This window comes from Podarcis tiliguerta (genome assembly GCF_965153285.1).
Source record: "Podarcis tiliguerta genome assembly, chromosome: 5".
In the NCBI taxonomy this organism is placed as follows: domain Eukaryota; kingdom Metazoa; phylum Chordata; class Lepidosauria; order Squamata; family Lacertidae; genus Podarcis; species Podarcis tiliguerta.
Window position 1 is genome coordinate 61153074 of NC_139538.1, and position 16936 is coordinate 61170009.

The following is a 16936-nucleotide window of genomic DNA, read 5'->3' on the forward strand; positions in this document are numbered from 1 at the left end:
CAGAGAGTTGCCTTCCACAAATTGGAAGGCAAATGAAATGGAGACAGGTTTCCCCACTGCCTACCCTCACATTTTTACTTATATCCTCATTAGGAACACCTGAAGAGGCCTAGTGTTTTACAGCAAACGAAGCATGTTTTCGGAACCAGTTTTATAGTTTACCATGACTAGGCCTGTCACATACCATGTGATTTGCAAAAACGAAAGTGGAGGAGGAAATGTTTTTTTCTTACCAGTCAGTATCGCTACATTAAGGAATACTTCATTTGGGTTTCAAATTCAATTAATGTAGAGTTAGTTGATGAACAACAAGCTTCAGTAGCTTAGGGAAGAAATGGTAAACCGGCAACAGGACTGATGCTCCAGAGTTGGGGCAAGTATTTTTACACAGCAATCTTACACATTCACTCAGAAGCAAGTCCCATTGACAAAAAACTCAGCTTCTGAATGCAGCAGCAATTTAAGGCCGTTTTCCTGCCTTGAGTACATAATACTAGAAGTGAATGCCATTTAACACAGATATCAAAATTGTATAAAATCTACCGTTTCCTCAAAACCTTTAGCAAATATGTATATAAATAATATGATGCTCTCCAACCTTGTTAACTGTGACAAAGGATTAAAATTTAATAGCAATGTTACAAAAAAAATTAGTGGCAAAGAAATTACAGTCACCTTACAAACACCCACTCATGCAGCATTAAAAGTAGTTGTGCTGTAGCAGAGAACAAAAGCCACATTACAAATATACTGCCTGGCTGCTCTACAGCTCAAGCCATGTGGCTGAACTTTTGTGGATGGCATATAAATATTTAAAAGTCTAGCAACAGCTTTACAAGATCTCCTTTCTGGCTTGCATGTTTGTTCAAACTCTTACATTCAAGCTGAGGCTTGTGTCATTATGAAATATTTTCTTTTATAAATACCCAAAATAATTATGAATATAAAAGTTGGAATGTCCACACATGGAAATAGATGCACCATACTACCTCCTTTAGTAAAGTTACATTGTAGCTACCTTTTTAAAAAGTGTGCATCCTGTAATGTATATGAGGATGTCACCTCAAGTAACTAAGACCATTTTTTAAAACTATAAATTTCTATCGGCAAGGTAATTACTGAATGTTACCATAAAGACTGGTGTGTTACTCATTGTTGAAAATTATTCAACACAATTAAAGAACAATATATCTCTGTAACAAATTTATTAACACCAAGCATGTGCAGGGGAATTTTTAAGAGGTAATTCTGAGTTGCATTTCTTGTTTAAAAGCACATCATTTTCCTGAGATACTTTACTTTGTAGGAACTGTTTAAACACTGGAAAAAGTTAAAAATACAAATGTGAACCTGTTACTGCTCATTACACTTGATTTTTCTCCCTGCCCCATTCCCTTCAGATATGTCTAAATTTTCTACAGAGGACCAATATATAACTTAGGTACTGAAACACTGCCAATACTCAAATTACTCCCTGGCCTTACAACACAAAAATTAAGTATTTGTTATTTCTATCAATACGGATTATTCACAAAATGCCTGCTCAGACTTGACTTGCTAGGGACAAAGTTGTCTCAACACTAGTAGGTGTTGGGGCAGGTATGTTTCTCTTTATCCCTTTCACTTTGGCAGCGGATAGGAGGAGAAAAAGTACTGTTTGATCCAGGCTATCATATACTTATTTAAATGCTGAAAATGTGCAACACATTTTTTTTCCAAAATCAAAGATGCAATGTTCTGTGTTACAACATGGATTATTGCACAATCAGCAATAACTTCTCCAAACTGAGATTTCTCTCCTTTCTGTCCCATAAGTAATATCTGAACAGGCCAGACAATTTAAAGATGTAATCTCTAGCCTACAAGGAGAAATAAAGACTGACTGCAGGCTATAAGAGGACAGTAGTTTGTATAGTGGATTGTGAATCAACACAACTAAAAGCCTGAGAATCTTGAGTAAAAACCTGATACCATTTCTAGAACATAGCAGCCAGTGCTATACTGTTAAAAAGACAAAAATCTATTCAACAATTAAGAGAGCACAATCAAAATGCAAAGAGTTTTTTGTCCAAATCAGAAGATAACCAAATATAAGAGGGTTTTCTTTCCTATTGTGAAGTGACAAATACTCCAGAATTTTATGAGGCATCAATGTATGGGATAAGAAAATCTAGATTGGAGCACTCTTTAAAAACTAAGTTATACTCTCTAGCCACACAAAAAGACTTACAGAAAAATAGCCATAATCCGATTTCTAGCAAAACCAAAGCCACCACAGCCACAGGCTGCCCTTTATATACATCTGGTGGCAAAATTATTCAGTATAACACAAATCATAGGGATGTCAAACATCCACTTGGAATGTTCTTCAATGTACTGTACAAATTGTGAATACATTATATTTACAACTGATCTCATTATCAGGCTTAAACACAGTAACATGTTTATTGATTTATATGAAAAATACTTCACTAAGAAAGTAGACAAACTGCACAGAAATAGTACAAGTGTCATGTGCATAGCAATATAGCTTAAAGCATTCACATATGGCTTTGTTTAAAAGAAACTGTTAGAAAACCTGGCCCTATGAGGGCCTGCAGTTATACAGTTGACACAAAGTAAACTGCTTCACATCTTTTAGGCACTTGCTAACAACAGTGTTCATCCCTGGAAAAGAAAAGGGGGCTGTCTTGAAAGAGCGAGGAAAAATACGGCAATAGCTGTGTGTAGCTGAAAAACATTTTTTTAGTAGTGCATGCACAGAGCTGAAAAAATACAATTCCTGTGCAAGATTTTATAGCAAATAACTGAAGTATAAAAATATGTACACACTTTGATTTTTAAATATATACATAACAAAAGCCCTGAAATTCATTCTCTAAATATATCACATGATAGTAGTAACAAAATGCAATTTGAACTGCAATTGAAGCTATTTAAATTAAATTCATACAGGATAATTTTAGGTGTTAACACATTTGTTTCTCTTTTAAAAACATCATTTTGATGCTGTCATCCAAAATAACCTGCAAGCAGATGAACTCTTTTGTCTTTTTCAGTCATCACAATAAATTACCCTAATGAATTCCAGTCTCGAGTGGCTTCCATTAGGTGACGCTGTCCATGTCCTACCCAATTGTCCTGATTGTCAAATATCCTCCCACAAAACCAGCACCTAAATATAGTTTTCAGCGTATTATCAGAGGTAGTTTTCACAATCTGATAATTGTTTTTGCTCGTCTTCTTCAGTGTTAATTTTAAAACAAACCTTTCTTTTACAGGACTTACAGGTTTGAGCATTTTGCGTTTTCTTCGAGAGAGATCATTAGTAATTATGTACAAACTGTTATAATCTGCTGGCTCCAAAAGAGCATCAATAGTTCTCTTTGACAAGGAGACCTTTAGCACATGTCCTTTAAATTTAGAAATAGTCTTCATAACATTTACAACTTCTGGAACATCTGCATCAGGATGGTTTAGCACTACAACTGGCTGATTTCTTCGGGGGCATTTGATTAATTGTTTGGAATTAAATGGAAGTAGCTTTAGAATCCTCACAGTGTCTTTTGACAATCTTGGTCTACAAGGGGCGCGAATTAAGGATTCAAATTCATTCACATCCATTTGATTTTTCGCTTTACATTTTCGATGCAACATTTTCTTTCTAGGAGGTTCTTGAAGGCCATCTTTAACTTTCCGTTTCAAATTCCTGTTCTTCTGTGAAACCGTAGCATCCGAAACTTTAGCACCAGTTTGCTTTGAATGGCGTTTAGCTTTTGAAAATTTGTTTGTTGGTGGCCCGGTTGACATCTGGGTTCCAAAAGCGTTCCCTTTGTTAGCACTAACTGTTTGTGCTGAATCAGACGGAATCTTTTGTGACCGTGTCTTTAAATTCCTAAGGGAATGTACAGATTCTACAGAAGTAATAGGATCCTTTGATTTATCACTTGCCAAACAGGCATTTGCTGGCATCAATGTACCTGGAAGCAGTAAGGCATTGCTAGGAGAAAAAGCTGCCTTTTTCTGATCTAGTGCAGGACTATTAAGGGAATGCATATTATCGAACTGTAAAGATGACTTACTGTTGCTAATTGACTGACAATTGTCAGCAGCAGGAAAGGTCTTAATTTTCAAAAAAAGCTTTTGTTGCATTGCTCCAGTTTTCTTTGGTTCACAATTTTGACTATTAGCAGTACCTTGAAGAACATTATGCTTCTGTACTAGGGACTTGTTTGGCGACATGCATTTAAGAAAAACTGCTTGTCTACCATCAGGCAAAAGTGCATAAACAGGTTGTTCTTGTCCAACCTCTGGTTGTTTTATTGACTCCAAGGTAGCAACATTACTGCCTTGATGTCCAGCCTGTATTTTCACGGAAGAAATTCTGCTCTCTGAATTTGTCATGTTAAGTTGCTCCTTGTATGACATGCCAGTGGATGAAGCAACCGCTGTCCCACTAGCACCAGAATAATTTCTTATACTGCCAGAGCTGTCTATTTTAAATTTCATACCTGATGTAGCTATTTCTTCTTTACCACACTCTTTAGATGCAATTTTCTCTAAAACCTGAGAACTATTTTCAGTGGCATTTGCAATTGTTCCAATTGAGCCACTACCAAAAGTCAAGATCATTCCAGGTCCTTTGTTTAAAAGTAAAGGTGTAGCTCTTGTTGCCTGAACATCTGGTGAACTGTTTTTTGGAGAAGGCTTCCCTGAAATAACATGTAATCCTTGTTGATGGGCAAGGCGCAAAGGTACAAAAAACCTTGGGAGAGATGACTGAAGTAGCACTGATTTCTTCTGTTCTGGAAGCATTGGACGGATAGCATTAGGGACATTCAAACTGTAGTGCATCTTGTGTTTTTCCAACTGCTGTGCTAAAATTGAATCTGTCTGAGTTTTAAGCAATGCACCAATGCCTGTTGTCCTCGAAGTAGAATGCATTTCGTCTGTTCTATGAGCCATCACTGGGAGTCGTCCTTCATTCCTAAAATACACACCTTCATTCGTTGCACTGCCATTCGCATTCAACTCTCTCTTGAATTTAACAGGAGAATTGGTTAAACTGCATGCAGCAGTTGAATCTCTGAAGTGTGCAAATGTTTTACAATCCATTTTATTATTTGGAAATGAGTTGTCATAACCAGTTTTTATATAGTTGAGTGGCTGAGTAGCAGGTTGCCCTCTTAGAACATCTTGTAATGACTGGTTTACTTCAGGTGACAAATAGTTGGATGCCTGAGTACTCTGGAGTGAGAAAACAGATGTTATTTTAGGCATAAGTGATGTATTTACACAATTAGAGGCATTTTCTTGTTTTGATTTTTCAGCTACATGTTCCACCACTTGATTTACCTTTGTATTCAAATGCTGCTGGTCATCATGATGATTTTCTATAGGATGCTGTCTGTCAGTAGCATAATTGGATTGGTTAGCTGAAAATACTGGAACATTGTTTGTATTTACAAAGCCATGAAGAGACAGCAATGAAGATCTTCTTTCTAGATTTAACACTGTTTGTTGTTGCAGATAAGTGGTTTCATTTACAGGCCTACTCTGGAGAGAAAAGGCGCTGTTGGACATATGGTGTTTGGAGCTATCCAAAGTATCTATTTTGGAATAATTATGGAAAGGCAGTGGTACTTGATTAGAAAAATCAGTTGATGGGCAGTAGATATTACTGTATTTACTGTTGTTTACTTCACCATTCCGTACTTTTAATTCTGTAGGAAAGGTTTTTTTCATAGGGTCATAATGTAGCATGTGTGCACCAGCAGAGGATAAAACCTGAGAATGGTCCTGAGGTACACAATTCCTCCACGAAGAATCTCTGTTTCCAGCCTTAGCCACAAAATCACAAGGAAGTGAAGAATCTGGTTTTGCTGGCAGACGAGTTGTACAGTTTCCTACCATTACAATATGAGGTTCTACTGTTCGAGATGTATTCAAACTAAAATAATCTGGACTTTCTTGCTTTATTTTTCCTGAATATTGATTAGAAAATGACAATGGAGATGATGCCAATGAGTGAACAGAATTATTTCTAGACATTTGCTGATTAATTTCATGAGGTCCAGAAGCGGAAGGTAAATTGAAGTTGTCAGCTGTCTGCTGCAGACATTCAGTTGAACCATCTTTTACCCCATCAACCTTATATTCTGTTGGCAAATTCGGTTTATCTGTAGGTAGCAGTTTTATTACTATATGCTGTTTTCCATCAACCACCTTGAAGCCCATAAATTTAGCACTGTAATTTGCAGGAACAGATATTTTGTTGTTTTTAACCATCAAAACTGTAGGACCATGCACAGCTTTTTTCAGCACACCAGAACCCAAGCCATCTTCTGCTCTACTGTATGGTATTGCTGGAGAGGATTTTGCCCCACTGTAGCTATGCCTTTCATTTAGAAGATTGTTGTCTTCGCTGAGGTGTAATTCTTTTGTAGGCTGGCCTAGCTCTTCAGATTTAGGCTGAATTTCCTTCATGTTTTTGAGAACTTGCCTGTCCTCTTCTCCAGTTCTACAGCTGCCAGTAGTCATTCTTTTACGTCTCCACAGGGCCTTCCTCGATGCACCTGTTTTGTACCTTTTCAAGATAAGTTTTAGTCCTGTTGAAGTTTTCTTCATCTTCTCATTGTTATCTGTATCTGTTTTATCTTTTGCATAGAGGTGGTCTCTGTGTAATGTAATAATATGTTTTAAAAGATAGTTTTTCCGAGATGCCATGTAGTTACAATATTGACAACTGAAAGGAAATGTGCCGGTGTGTGAAGCAACATGTTTCTGAGACTCTTCTTTTGAAAAACTTGCATGGTGACATTTATCACATTTATATTGTATTTCATTGTGCCGATGAATATGCTGAACAAATGTGCCAACATCATGGGTGGAAAATCTACATCTTTCACATTGAAAATGGCCATTTACACAGTGCCTAGATGTGAAGTGTTTTGTTAGGTCCAACAAAGTATATCTATTATCATCATTACAGATTTCACATTTTACTAAAGTGCTACGATGTGTTCGACGGTGTTGATTAAATGATTGGAAGTCATTAGCTGAAAAATTACACATTTCACAGGGGTAAGATGGCAACTCTCCACGATGTAACAGCTGGAAATGCTTCTGCAGATCATTTGGACTGTACTTAACATTGTTTCTGCATTTGGTACAGCTAAAATTCAGTATCTTTGCAGATGTTTTCAATCCCTCCTCATAATTCAGTCTTGGTTTACTATGTGGAATATCAGTCTCAGAAAAGTTGCTTCCATTCACATCCATGTGCATGGAAAAGGCTCTTGCAGGCTTTTCTTTACATTGAAATACTTTCATGTATCTGTCAATTTCATGTGTACATAGCACTTCATTTGGAATATTTACCCTAGGCAGCTCTATTTTCACATTTCTCAATCCATAGGTGAGAATATCTGAAATTGCAGGTTGAGTTATATACCCCTTAGCAGAAGTATCCAATGTAGGAACACTTGTTCTATCTAACTCATTGTTATGTAACAAACTTGTATTTTGGATGCAAAAGGATGGTTCTTGTTCAGATGGCATTTTTCCTAAAGTACTCTGTAATTTACTATTTTTGTACTCTTCGTTATTTAAGAGACTCTTGTGCAGAAGTACTCAGAGTTCCAGGATTTCCTCAGTTTAGTAAATCTGGAATTAAAAGTACAAAGTTAATTTTAAAGGTTAAAAGGGGGGAAGATACCCATAGTTTCACATACTAAAAGCAGCATAATGACTGACACCTGTGTGCTAACATAGCCATTAAAACTAAATAGGCACAAAGCTTTTGATCAACGTTGTTTTTTTGTCACCACAGACATGTCACATTTCCCCCCATTAAACCCATAATCCCCTTGATGTGGATTAAGAATTGAAACCTTCACAGTGACACTCAAAACCTCTCAGCTATTGGGCTCTGCTTTTAGATACTCAGATTACTTTGCTCCTCCCACATACAAGTTATTCTCATTGGTTAATTCCTACATGAGTTAATGCAGTGCCAGAAGCAATGTGCCATTGTTTCAGCCACAGCTTTTCTCCCAAGTCAGTATAAGACAGTCAAACCCTACCTAGTTATGTTCCTGGCCTTCCACCTCCAAGGTGATCAGTAACTCAATCTTCACCCAGTTTCCTATGATCGCCCCATATTCTACACATTTGGACATGATGGATGCTTAACACAGAGGCTGCCAACCATTTTATAAAAAACAAAATACAAAAACAGGAGACTTAATTACCAACAAGCACAGACTGTACCATGACAACATGAAATGAAAGTAACCTTAAATGTCAACTAGGACTTCAAGCAGGCAACTTACCAGAAATCTCAATTAAGTAGATTTTAAAAGATGCTTCACTCTGCAATACAGCAAACAAAAAAACCCTTACTACGTGTTCTGAAAGATAAACTCTCACAGGAATAATATGTATACATCAGGAGCAAAAGAGAGAAATTTGAAAATATGTGCCTCAGTGGTATCAGACCTAAACATTTCTAACACAGGTCTTTCCCCTAAGTAGATGTTTTGCTGTGTGAGAAATCCTCTTGTCGGGGGCAGGGGGTATCATTAAACAGAAGTGCTGTGCAGGCATTATGCCTGAACGAGGAACTGGGGGGGAAATAGGAAAGACAGGGTCATGCAAGTTGCCCCCGTTAGCAACATTCTTGCATGCACCAGCCTTCTTCCCACATTGAGCCAGAAGGTCTGAGGGGGTTTTCTAAGTACTTTTGGTTGAACACACTTAGAAACCCCTTTTAAATCTTACCACTCAACACATGAAGGTCAGGGTAGATCCTGCACATACAGAGACATTGGGCATACAGCAGTGTGTGGGCCTATTCCCCTTCCAGGATTTGAAAATTCTAACACCTAAACAGAGCTAGAGAGGTCTTTGTTTTCCTATATGCTGTTATGTTATCTATAACGTTGTTCACCGAATTAAAGCAATGAAGCCCAAGGGTTCCAACACTGGTTGGTGTTCTCCTTTTCTAGCTCAAAGCATAGTAGCAATGTTTGAAGGTCTCAAATGGAAGCAGCATTAGGTAATTTTGTACTTGGTTCAAATGCCATGTCCTTGCCATTGTGCAACACCTAATGGATACCTCTATATCCAGTCCATCACCAGATCATATAATCTATTACAATGTCAGAAAATATAGCCCTTCCTCTCTGCTTCCTCAGCAAAACTCTGGCCCCTGCCCTGGTAATTTCTTTCTTTAGCTACTGCCATCTCAGGTCTTCCACTGTCCCATCTTCATCCAATCATCTCCATCTAACATTATGCTGACAATGTCACCTCCCTTGGCAAACTGACCATGTGATGCTCCTTCTTAAATCCCTATACTGGCTTCCTATCCCCTTCCAGATCCTGGACGACTCAGCTCCCAAGTATCTTAAAAATTGTATCCATTCATACTGACCTTCTCAGGCTTTTAAGATCTACAAAGGGGGCTCTCTTAGTACAGTGGTACCTCGGGTTACAGACACTTCAGGTTACAGACACTTCAGGTTAAATACTCTGCTAACCCAGAAATAGTACCTCGGGTTAATAACTTTGCTTCAGGATGAGAACAGAAATCGGCAGCGAGAGGCTAAGAATGGACCTCCAGAACGAATTAAGTTCTTAACCCGAGGTGCCACCAATATTCCACCAACCACAGAAGTAAGGGAATAGAACCCAAGAGAAGACTTTCTCTGTGACAGCCTCTAAATTATGGAACTCCCTACAGAGCTGCATTTAGCATCTTCACTATACAGTGGTACCTCTGGTTACGTACTTAATTCGTTCCAGAGGTCCGTTCTTAACCTGAAACTGTTCTTAACCTGAAGCACCACTTTAGCTAATGGGGCCTCATGCTGCCGCCACGCCACTGCTGCACGATTTCTGTTCTCATCCTGAAGCAAAGTTCTTAACCCGAGGTAATATTTCTGGGTTAGCGGAATCTGTAACCTGAAGCGTATGTAACCCGAGGTACCACTGTACAGTTTTTGCTGTATGCTGTAGACAAACCTCTTTTACCCTGGCCTTCAACTGTTTCATGGGACCCATCACTTTTGCTGAATTTATATTGTTCTGCTCAATTTTGAACGGTTTTACTTGTTTTATAATTGTAATAGTTTAGCCTTTTTAAATAATTGCACATTATACTGTTGTAACTCACCCTGGGAACTTATGGTGAAGGGTGGGTGAGAAATCTGACAAATAAATAAATAAATACATTTCTTGTGCTCATCTTCAAATCCTTCCAAGTTCCATGGCCTTCCTCTCCATTATCTCTCTGCTCTTATATCTTAACACATCTCTCTTCCTTTGGCTTCAGCTCCATTACCCACTGTTGTCTAAAAGTCCCATTCTCTCCCTTGCTGCCTCAAACACCTCCCAGAATGTGTCCAACCATCTCCCTTACCTCATTCAAATTTCTCCTAAAAACTCACCTTTGAAACAATCTTCTAGTGATAATACCCTATAGTAACTAAGCCAAAGAAACTTAATTGCATCTTATTCCCCTGTTTTCCACAGCTTTCATTGCCCATGTTATTTTCCTTTGTTAGGTTTCAGATTGTAAGAACATGTAAAGTGCCATGTACACAGATGGTGCTATATAAATAATAATAACCAACATAGGCAACCAGGCATGTTGTGATTTACAAGTCTGAACACATACATAAATGTAACGGGTGATATCCAACTATTCTGTGAACTGCCCTGAGACCTCTGCGTATAGGGTGGTATATAAATTACAGGTATAGGGCGGTATAAAAATAAATAAGTAAGAGCACACTCATTGCAATCAATGGATTTTAAGTTGATTTTGGTACTACTCTGAGTGTAACTAACATTAGATATCACTCAACAGCATTTGATAATACAGGATCTTTTAAACAAAACTCTCTCACAGTGAATTTTTAACTTTAGCCACAGATAAGTAATAAACTTACTGTTTAAAAAGATTAAAAATCCATTCTTCAGTAGTCTGTTCAATACTTTTCTTTTCCAAGAGATGAAAGGCATAAAACAGAGGGTCAAGAGACACTGCATTCAATGTACAAAAAATCCTGAAATAAAGAACATCTTTTTAAAAACACAAACATAGGAACAATTTAGAAGTCACTACCACCTGAGATCTAACTGTGCCTGATCCTAATGTACCTACAGCAAAAAATTAGGTAATTTTACTCTAAATGTGGTCATTCATAATATGGCCAGAAAAGGGGGGGGGGGCTATGTCAATATCTAGAAGTTTTGCAAGTTTTTGTAGTTCTTCACATAGCTGGCACTAAGTATTTACTAATACTCCCTTTAAAAAATGATATTGTTGACTACAAATCTGTAGCATTTTTTGACTCCTGACTTTTAGCAGGATAATCAAAATCAAATAAATGCCCACTATGGCAGAAATTCTAAACAAATACTGTAAACTAGGGAAATGCCAAGTTTAATTTATTCTCCTAAATCTCACCAACCTTATACATCTGTATATCTGTACACTTTGGAATAGAAACCTGCTAGCTAACTTTAAAGCACATGTAATGAGCTTCTTTAATACCTAATATTTACATTACTTATTTGTAAATTAACCTGCAAATATTTATCTGCAGAAACTCGAAATCTAACTATTTCCCAAAATATTCCAAAAATAGTTAAAAGATGTCAGGAATGAATTTGTTGATGTAACAAAACAAAGGCTGCACTCCTACTTTTGAGTAAACACAAAGGGGATTGCACTACACACATGCACCTTATTGATTTTGCAAACTTTAAAATAGTGCAAACACCACTAGTTTACTAAGGGTGCAATCCTGTGGTACCCGGGAAGGACCCCCAGACACCATAAAATATCTCTAGAAGTGGACCACTGTTAGGTGGTTCCCTGGATGGCAACAGTGCTTTCTGCTGCCATGGCTACCCTACCAGTGGTGGGCCCAAAACTAGAAGGATATTAGCATACATTGAGCTGGATCCTACACTTCTTCATTCACCCATCATGACTCCAAATGGAGCCAGAAACCACAGGAGCCTAAGAGCTGGCATACCTAATTCCCTGCAATGGAAAACAACCATAACAGAAAAAATGGTCACCCATTCCTCACCTTCTGCCAAAGCCAGCAAGGCTTTGAAAATGGAAGTCGCTCTTCCACAGATCTTTCCCACCCAGTAGGACTGTTCTGCTCACTTCCCGCTTCCCCAGATTAGATTACTTACAAGTAAAAAAAACCTGTTTAAATTTAGGATTTTCTAGACAGCAGCAACTTGAAAACCAGAGTACACAATCAGAAGCATGAAATCTTTCACAGAGAAAGAGGTCTGTTCTGTGCAGAGGTATGTGCCATGGGGACCAGAGAAGGAACTTAACAGGCTAAATCACTCTGCCCAAAGATTAAAAGCAGATATACCTAAACAAAAGCAAAAAAAACCCCAAACCTCAAATTTAGAACAATTTTAGTATCTCCTTATACAGGCTGAAGCCTAGAATATAGTTACCAAAACATGCATTATTTTAATGGCAAAAAACAAACCCAATAAATCAATCTTACAAACTATCATTCTTGGTTCAGCATTGTAACCTACATGCAATGTAGTCACCTTTCTTAAAAGAGATGTCTCAAGTCTACTGATCAATTCCCTATACAAAATAGCCCATATTTTGCAAGAGTTGAAGGAATAGCAAAGACAAATTATCTCCATAGATTGTATAAAATGTGTCTACTTGTAACACTGCAACTTCTGGTAGTATCTTTCTTATTTCAGAACCAAGCCTTTGTGTTTTCACGTCTCAAGTATATGTGAGCAAGACTGGACTGGCAGATTTAGAATTTTCTCAACTTAAGTTGTAATACAGGTCCATCTTACAAATTATCCACATAGGTACATCCCACTATATTATTATACAGTAATATATCACTCACTATAATTTAGTGAGACGGCCAGTGAGAACAAAAATGATTAGTACATTTCCATGGTTATATAAGAATCTTTGCACTATCTTAAGGAATTTTCATGAACAATTGGCTTTGTTGGTTTTCCTTTCCAAATAACTTCTTTCTAGCTGCAGCAACGCATGCTACTTAACTTCAGTCCTGGGGTAACACAATCATAAATATCAGCAACCAAAATCAGCTCAGTACTTTGTTGTGAGCAAGAGAGGATTATCTTGGCAAGTCTTTTTTAGTGCAAGGCTACACCCAAGCAAAACAAGATGGCAGTCAACAACAAAGCGATCTCCCTTCCACTCTCTCTCTCATTCTGCAAGAAGTGCTTCCTAGCCATTTCCAAGTTAATCCTTTCAACACAATCCAGATAGAGCAACGCTTAGCATCTGCACTTGAAAAGGGCGAAGGGCCTTTGCCCCAAGTCAAGCCCATGATAACCCTTGTTGAGTTTTGAAACCATGGAGTCTGGCCTGCCAACTTGCTGTCTTTAGGTCTCAAGACCTTTAAGGTGCTGGGGGAGTCCATAAACTGGAGGGGGGGGGGAAAGACCACCCAACTCATCTTTCTGCCTGGACACAAAAAAAGCCCTTTCGGGTTGAGTTGGCTTCCTGGGCGCCTCTAGAACTTTTGGGTGCCATAGGGAGAAGCGCTACCAGGCCCCTCAAGTTGTCGCTCAGGGTCACCAACCCCGCTATTTTGGTCCCCTTGAGCTGTGTTTCGGGAGACAGGGCGTGGGGGGGTCAAGCTGCTCGCGCCCCCGTCCTAAAAAGGGGGTCCCTGGCTGAAGCCGCGAGGAGGAGACGGGGCGCTGCCGAACAGCAACTCTCATCCTGGCAAGGCGGAGGGATACACGAGCGCTGTGTTGGTCGAGCCTTTGGCCGCAGGGGCGCAAGCGGCCGCGCGGCCAACGGCGCGTGGCCCCTCAATAGTTCCCCCCGCACCCCTTGAATGAGGTGCACTTCTCTCTCTCTCTCCCCAAAACCAAGCCGCGACCGCGGGACTATTTGATGCCTCGGCCCAACAAGAGGGCGGGTTCCTGCCCAACTACCGGGATTCGCCCGTCCCGCTGAAGAAGCTGCCCCCTCCCGCCGCCCGTATGGGGTGGGGGGATCCCGCCTCCCCGTTACCTAGCTGGGCTTCCAGGGCCCCGCGACTCCCCCGCGACCTTCCCGCCCCCCCCTACGCTGGGCACGAGCGCCGGGCGCCTAAATTACCTCGCCCGTCTCCATAGTCCGACGAGTCACAATTGGCGGCCATTATAGTTTTCCATCCGGGGACTCCGGCAGTTTGACGAGCTCAGCAATGGAAGGCGGGGTGACTGTGGCGGAGGGATATGGCGCCGCACAGGAGAGGGGGCGGAAGGACGGAGGCCCAGCGAAGTTTGGGGGGCGCGAGGAGACGCCTGGGGGGGGCTGCCGACGACCCCCTCTTTGCCGCTGAGGAGGCGCCACGACCTGCGCGCCTTTTTTTTTCCCCCTCGTCGCTTTCACGTACCATGAAAGATGCCTCGGCGGCAACCGCCGGCCGGGGAGTTTTCCTGTCAAAGTAATGAAGGCAGCAGCGGCAACACGGCCGAGTCCCTCCTCTTCCTCCTCCCAGCCTGTTATTTGTGTGTGTGTGAGAGAGAGAGAGAGAGAGAGGCTGTGGGGGTGGATTACTAACACCAATACACACTACCAGATCCAACAAAGAGGCACCCATATTCCCCCTCACGGGTGGCCAACGAAACGGCCTGGTGCCACACAAGCACATACACACACACAAGCAAAGCCCATCCCGGGAAGCAAAACAGGGCGCCATCATGTCCTCTCCCTCAGCCAAGGGATGACGACGACATCACCCACTTCTTCCCCCTTTGCTCATCCATCAGCCGCACGCGGCCATTGTCTGGAAGCCGCCTCCTGATATCAGCAATGTATTTGCCCTCCTTCCAGTGCTCATCTTTCAGTTGCAGATAGCAGTCCTTTTGTGCTCAAAAGAAGAAGGAAAACGCGGCCTGTTTCCCCTTCTCTTGCATGAAGACAATGGCGTTCTCTGCACACTCGCGGAATGCAAAGGGAAGGGGAAATGGCCTCCTCGAAGCAGCTTATATGAACCCAGCTTAGCTACAAAACAAAGCAGACGGGGAAGAGAACTGCTGAGTGGCACAATAAAAGCATGAATAGGTAGCATGAATCGCATTTGTTTAAAACCTAGGTGAACGTTATCAGGAGGACCTAAAAATAGGGGTGAAGCCAGTGCTTAAGCTCTCTTTGTGACAGACAACACAGAGATGCACCTTTGGTTGGTATATGAAAGGTAATTCTTTGCTTAGCTGTTACTGCAACACGGAGGGTAAGCTTTACAAGCCAAAGGATTGCGTCCACATTCGACATTTTTGCAGCCTGGCTGAAGCAAATCCAGAACAGCGTTATTCAACATATGAACAGCCATATTTGGATTTTAAGACCAGAGTCAAATGCAAAGAAGGAAGCTAGCAGGAAAAATATTTGGAGCATAAAGGGGTGGCTTAAATGACAACATGCAGTATAAAGAAAAAAGATTGGCTTCCTGTGTTCTATTGAAGATCTTACACGCAAAACTAAAACAAATGTAACTTTCAAAAAATGTCATCCTTACATTCCCAGGATGGGAGTTCAATAAACAGATTTTCAAACTCTGTTATTCAGAGTTGAATTTCTCCATCAGACTCAACTCTGCAATTCTCTCCCCCCCTCCCCCCGCGTTCTGTATTTGAACTTCCAAAAGCAAATACTGTTTCAACAGTCAGTGCAACTTTTCAATAGACTATAAAACCTTTAGACATTTCATTGCTTTATGAAAAATATGACTATTTATTTTCAATGAACAAACTTTCAAAGCAAATGCTTATCCAAGAACCTACTTACATATTAAATCTATTTTTATTTGGCTTATTTGTTTGAACATATGATATCCTACCTTTCTGTTTATATTACTAAACATTCAATATGGCTAACAAATATATAAAATGTTGATCGCATATACAATGTATATAAATACATCTAGGAAGCAAGATGCACTTTTCATAAATCATGAAATAAAGCATTTGTGACTGTGGAGAGATCATGTTTTACTGGGTTTGTTTTACATACTGTATAGGAATTCGCTATGTGTCCATAGTTTTGTGAAGAGCTAAGTTTAAAATACAAAGTATCCATTGCTGACTAGCAGCTGGTTGTTACATGAGACTGGTCTGGAAAGAAGCAAGGTTCTTTTTTATACTGAGTAATAAATTGCACTTCTGATTGGCTGTAAGATGGAAAGTTATTGGGCACTCATTCAACAGAATAGGTGATCTTACAGGAAGGGGATGAGAATTATTTGGCACTCAAATTTGTTTAAGTGAAGAATACGCTGGCTGGAACATAAATAGGCTGGAGGGGAAGCAATGTCGGCAAGAGGCGATTGCAGTAAAGTGGTGTTTTTTTCCCCAGGGGGTGCCAATACCACTCCTAGCAAGGATACAAGGGACCCTAGGTATGCCTCTGGCTACCAAATATCTTTAGGGCTGGTTCAATCAGCTGCCCCCCCCCCCTTATGGTAGTAGAACTTCATCAATGCATATAACACTTCCAACAGAAGGTTTCATTAAAGAGTACACCCAGGTATCTAAATGAGCAAGTTGATTCTATAGCCTGCTAATCCAAGCACAATCTATACCTAGGAATGTGTCTGTCAAAAATCATAATCTTGGTCTTAGAGTAATTTATAGATAGGTTTTCCTGTCTACAGTATGTGCTGAGGCCCAGTCAGGAAAAGGAGAAGAGTATTAAACCATCCGCATACACCAAGATTGAGATCTTTGTGTTCCTAACTACTGGAGAGGGGGAGTTTGCATTGGGTAAATATGGCACCAAATCATTAATATAAAAGTTAAAACGAATGGGAGCCAGAAGGCAACTTTGCTTCACGCCTCATGACATTTTAAAAGCATTAGTCACATCACCGTTTAAACCTACTCTGACCGT

At 40.0% G+C, this 16936-nt stretch overlaps 1 protein-coding gene across 7 annotated transcripts; it reads right to left on the reverse strand.

Moving 5' to 3' along the window:
• Positions 1–602: 602 nt before the first annotated feature.
• Positions 603–15707, reverse strand: ZNF518A (zinc finger protein 518A). 7 transcript variants are annotated; one of them, XM_083443473.1, is made up of 5 exons: positions 14162–15707; positions 10956–11072; positions 8334–8373; positions 8085–8201; positions 603–7665 (listed from the first exon to the last, which is right to left on the reverse strand). In XM_083443473.1, exon 5 carries the CDS (start codon positions 7558–7560, stop codon positions 3073–3075), a length of 4488 nt encoding a protein of 1495 aa, XP_083299599.1. In that variant the 5' UTR covers positions 7561–7665; positions 8085–8201; positions 8334–8373; positions 10956–11072; positions 14162–15707; the 3' UTR covers positions 603–3072. The 7 variants fall into 7 exon arrangements, with proteins under 7 accessions (XP_083299599.1, XP_083299602.1, XP_083299601.1 ...); XM_083443476.1 differs by lacking the exon at positions 14162–15707 and adding an exon at positions 14075–14093; XM_083443475.1 differs by lacking the exon at positions 14162–15707 and adding an exon at positions 12924–13831.
• Positions 15708–16936: the final 1229 nt, after the last annotated feature.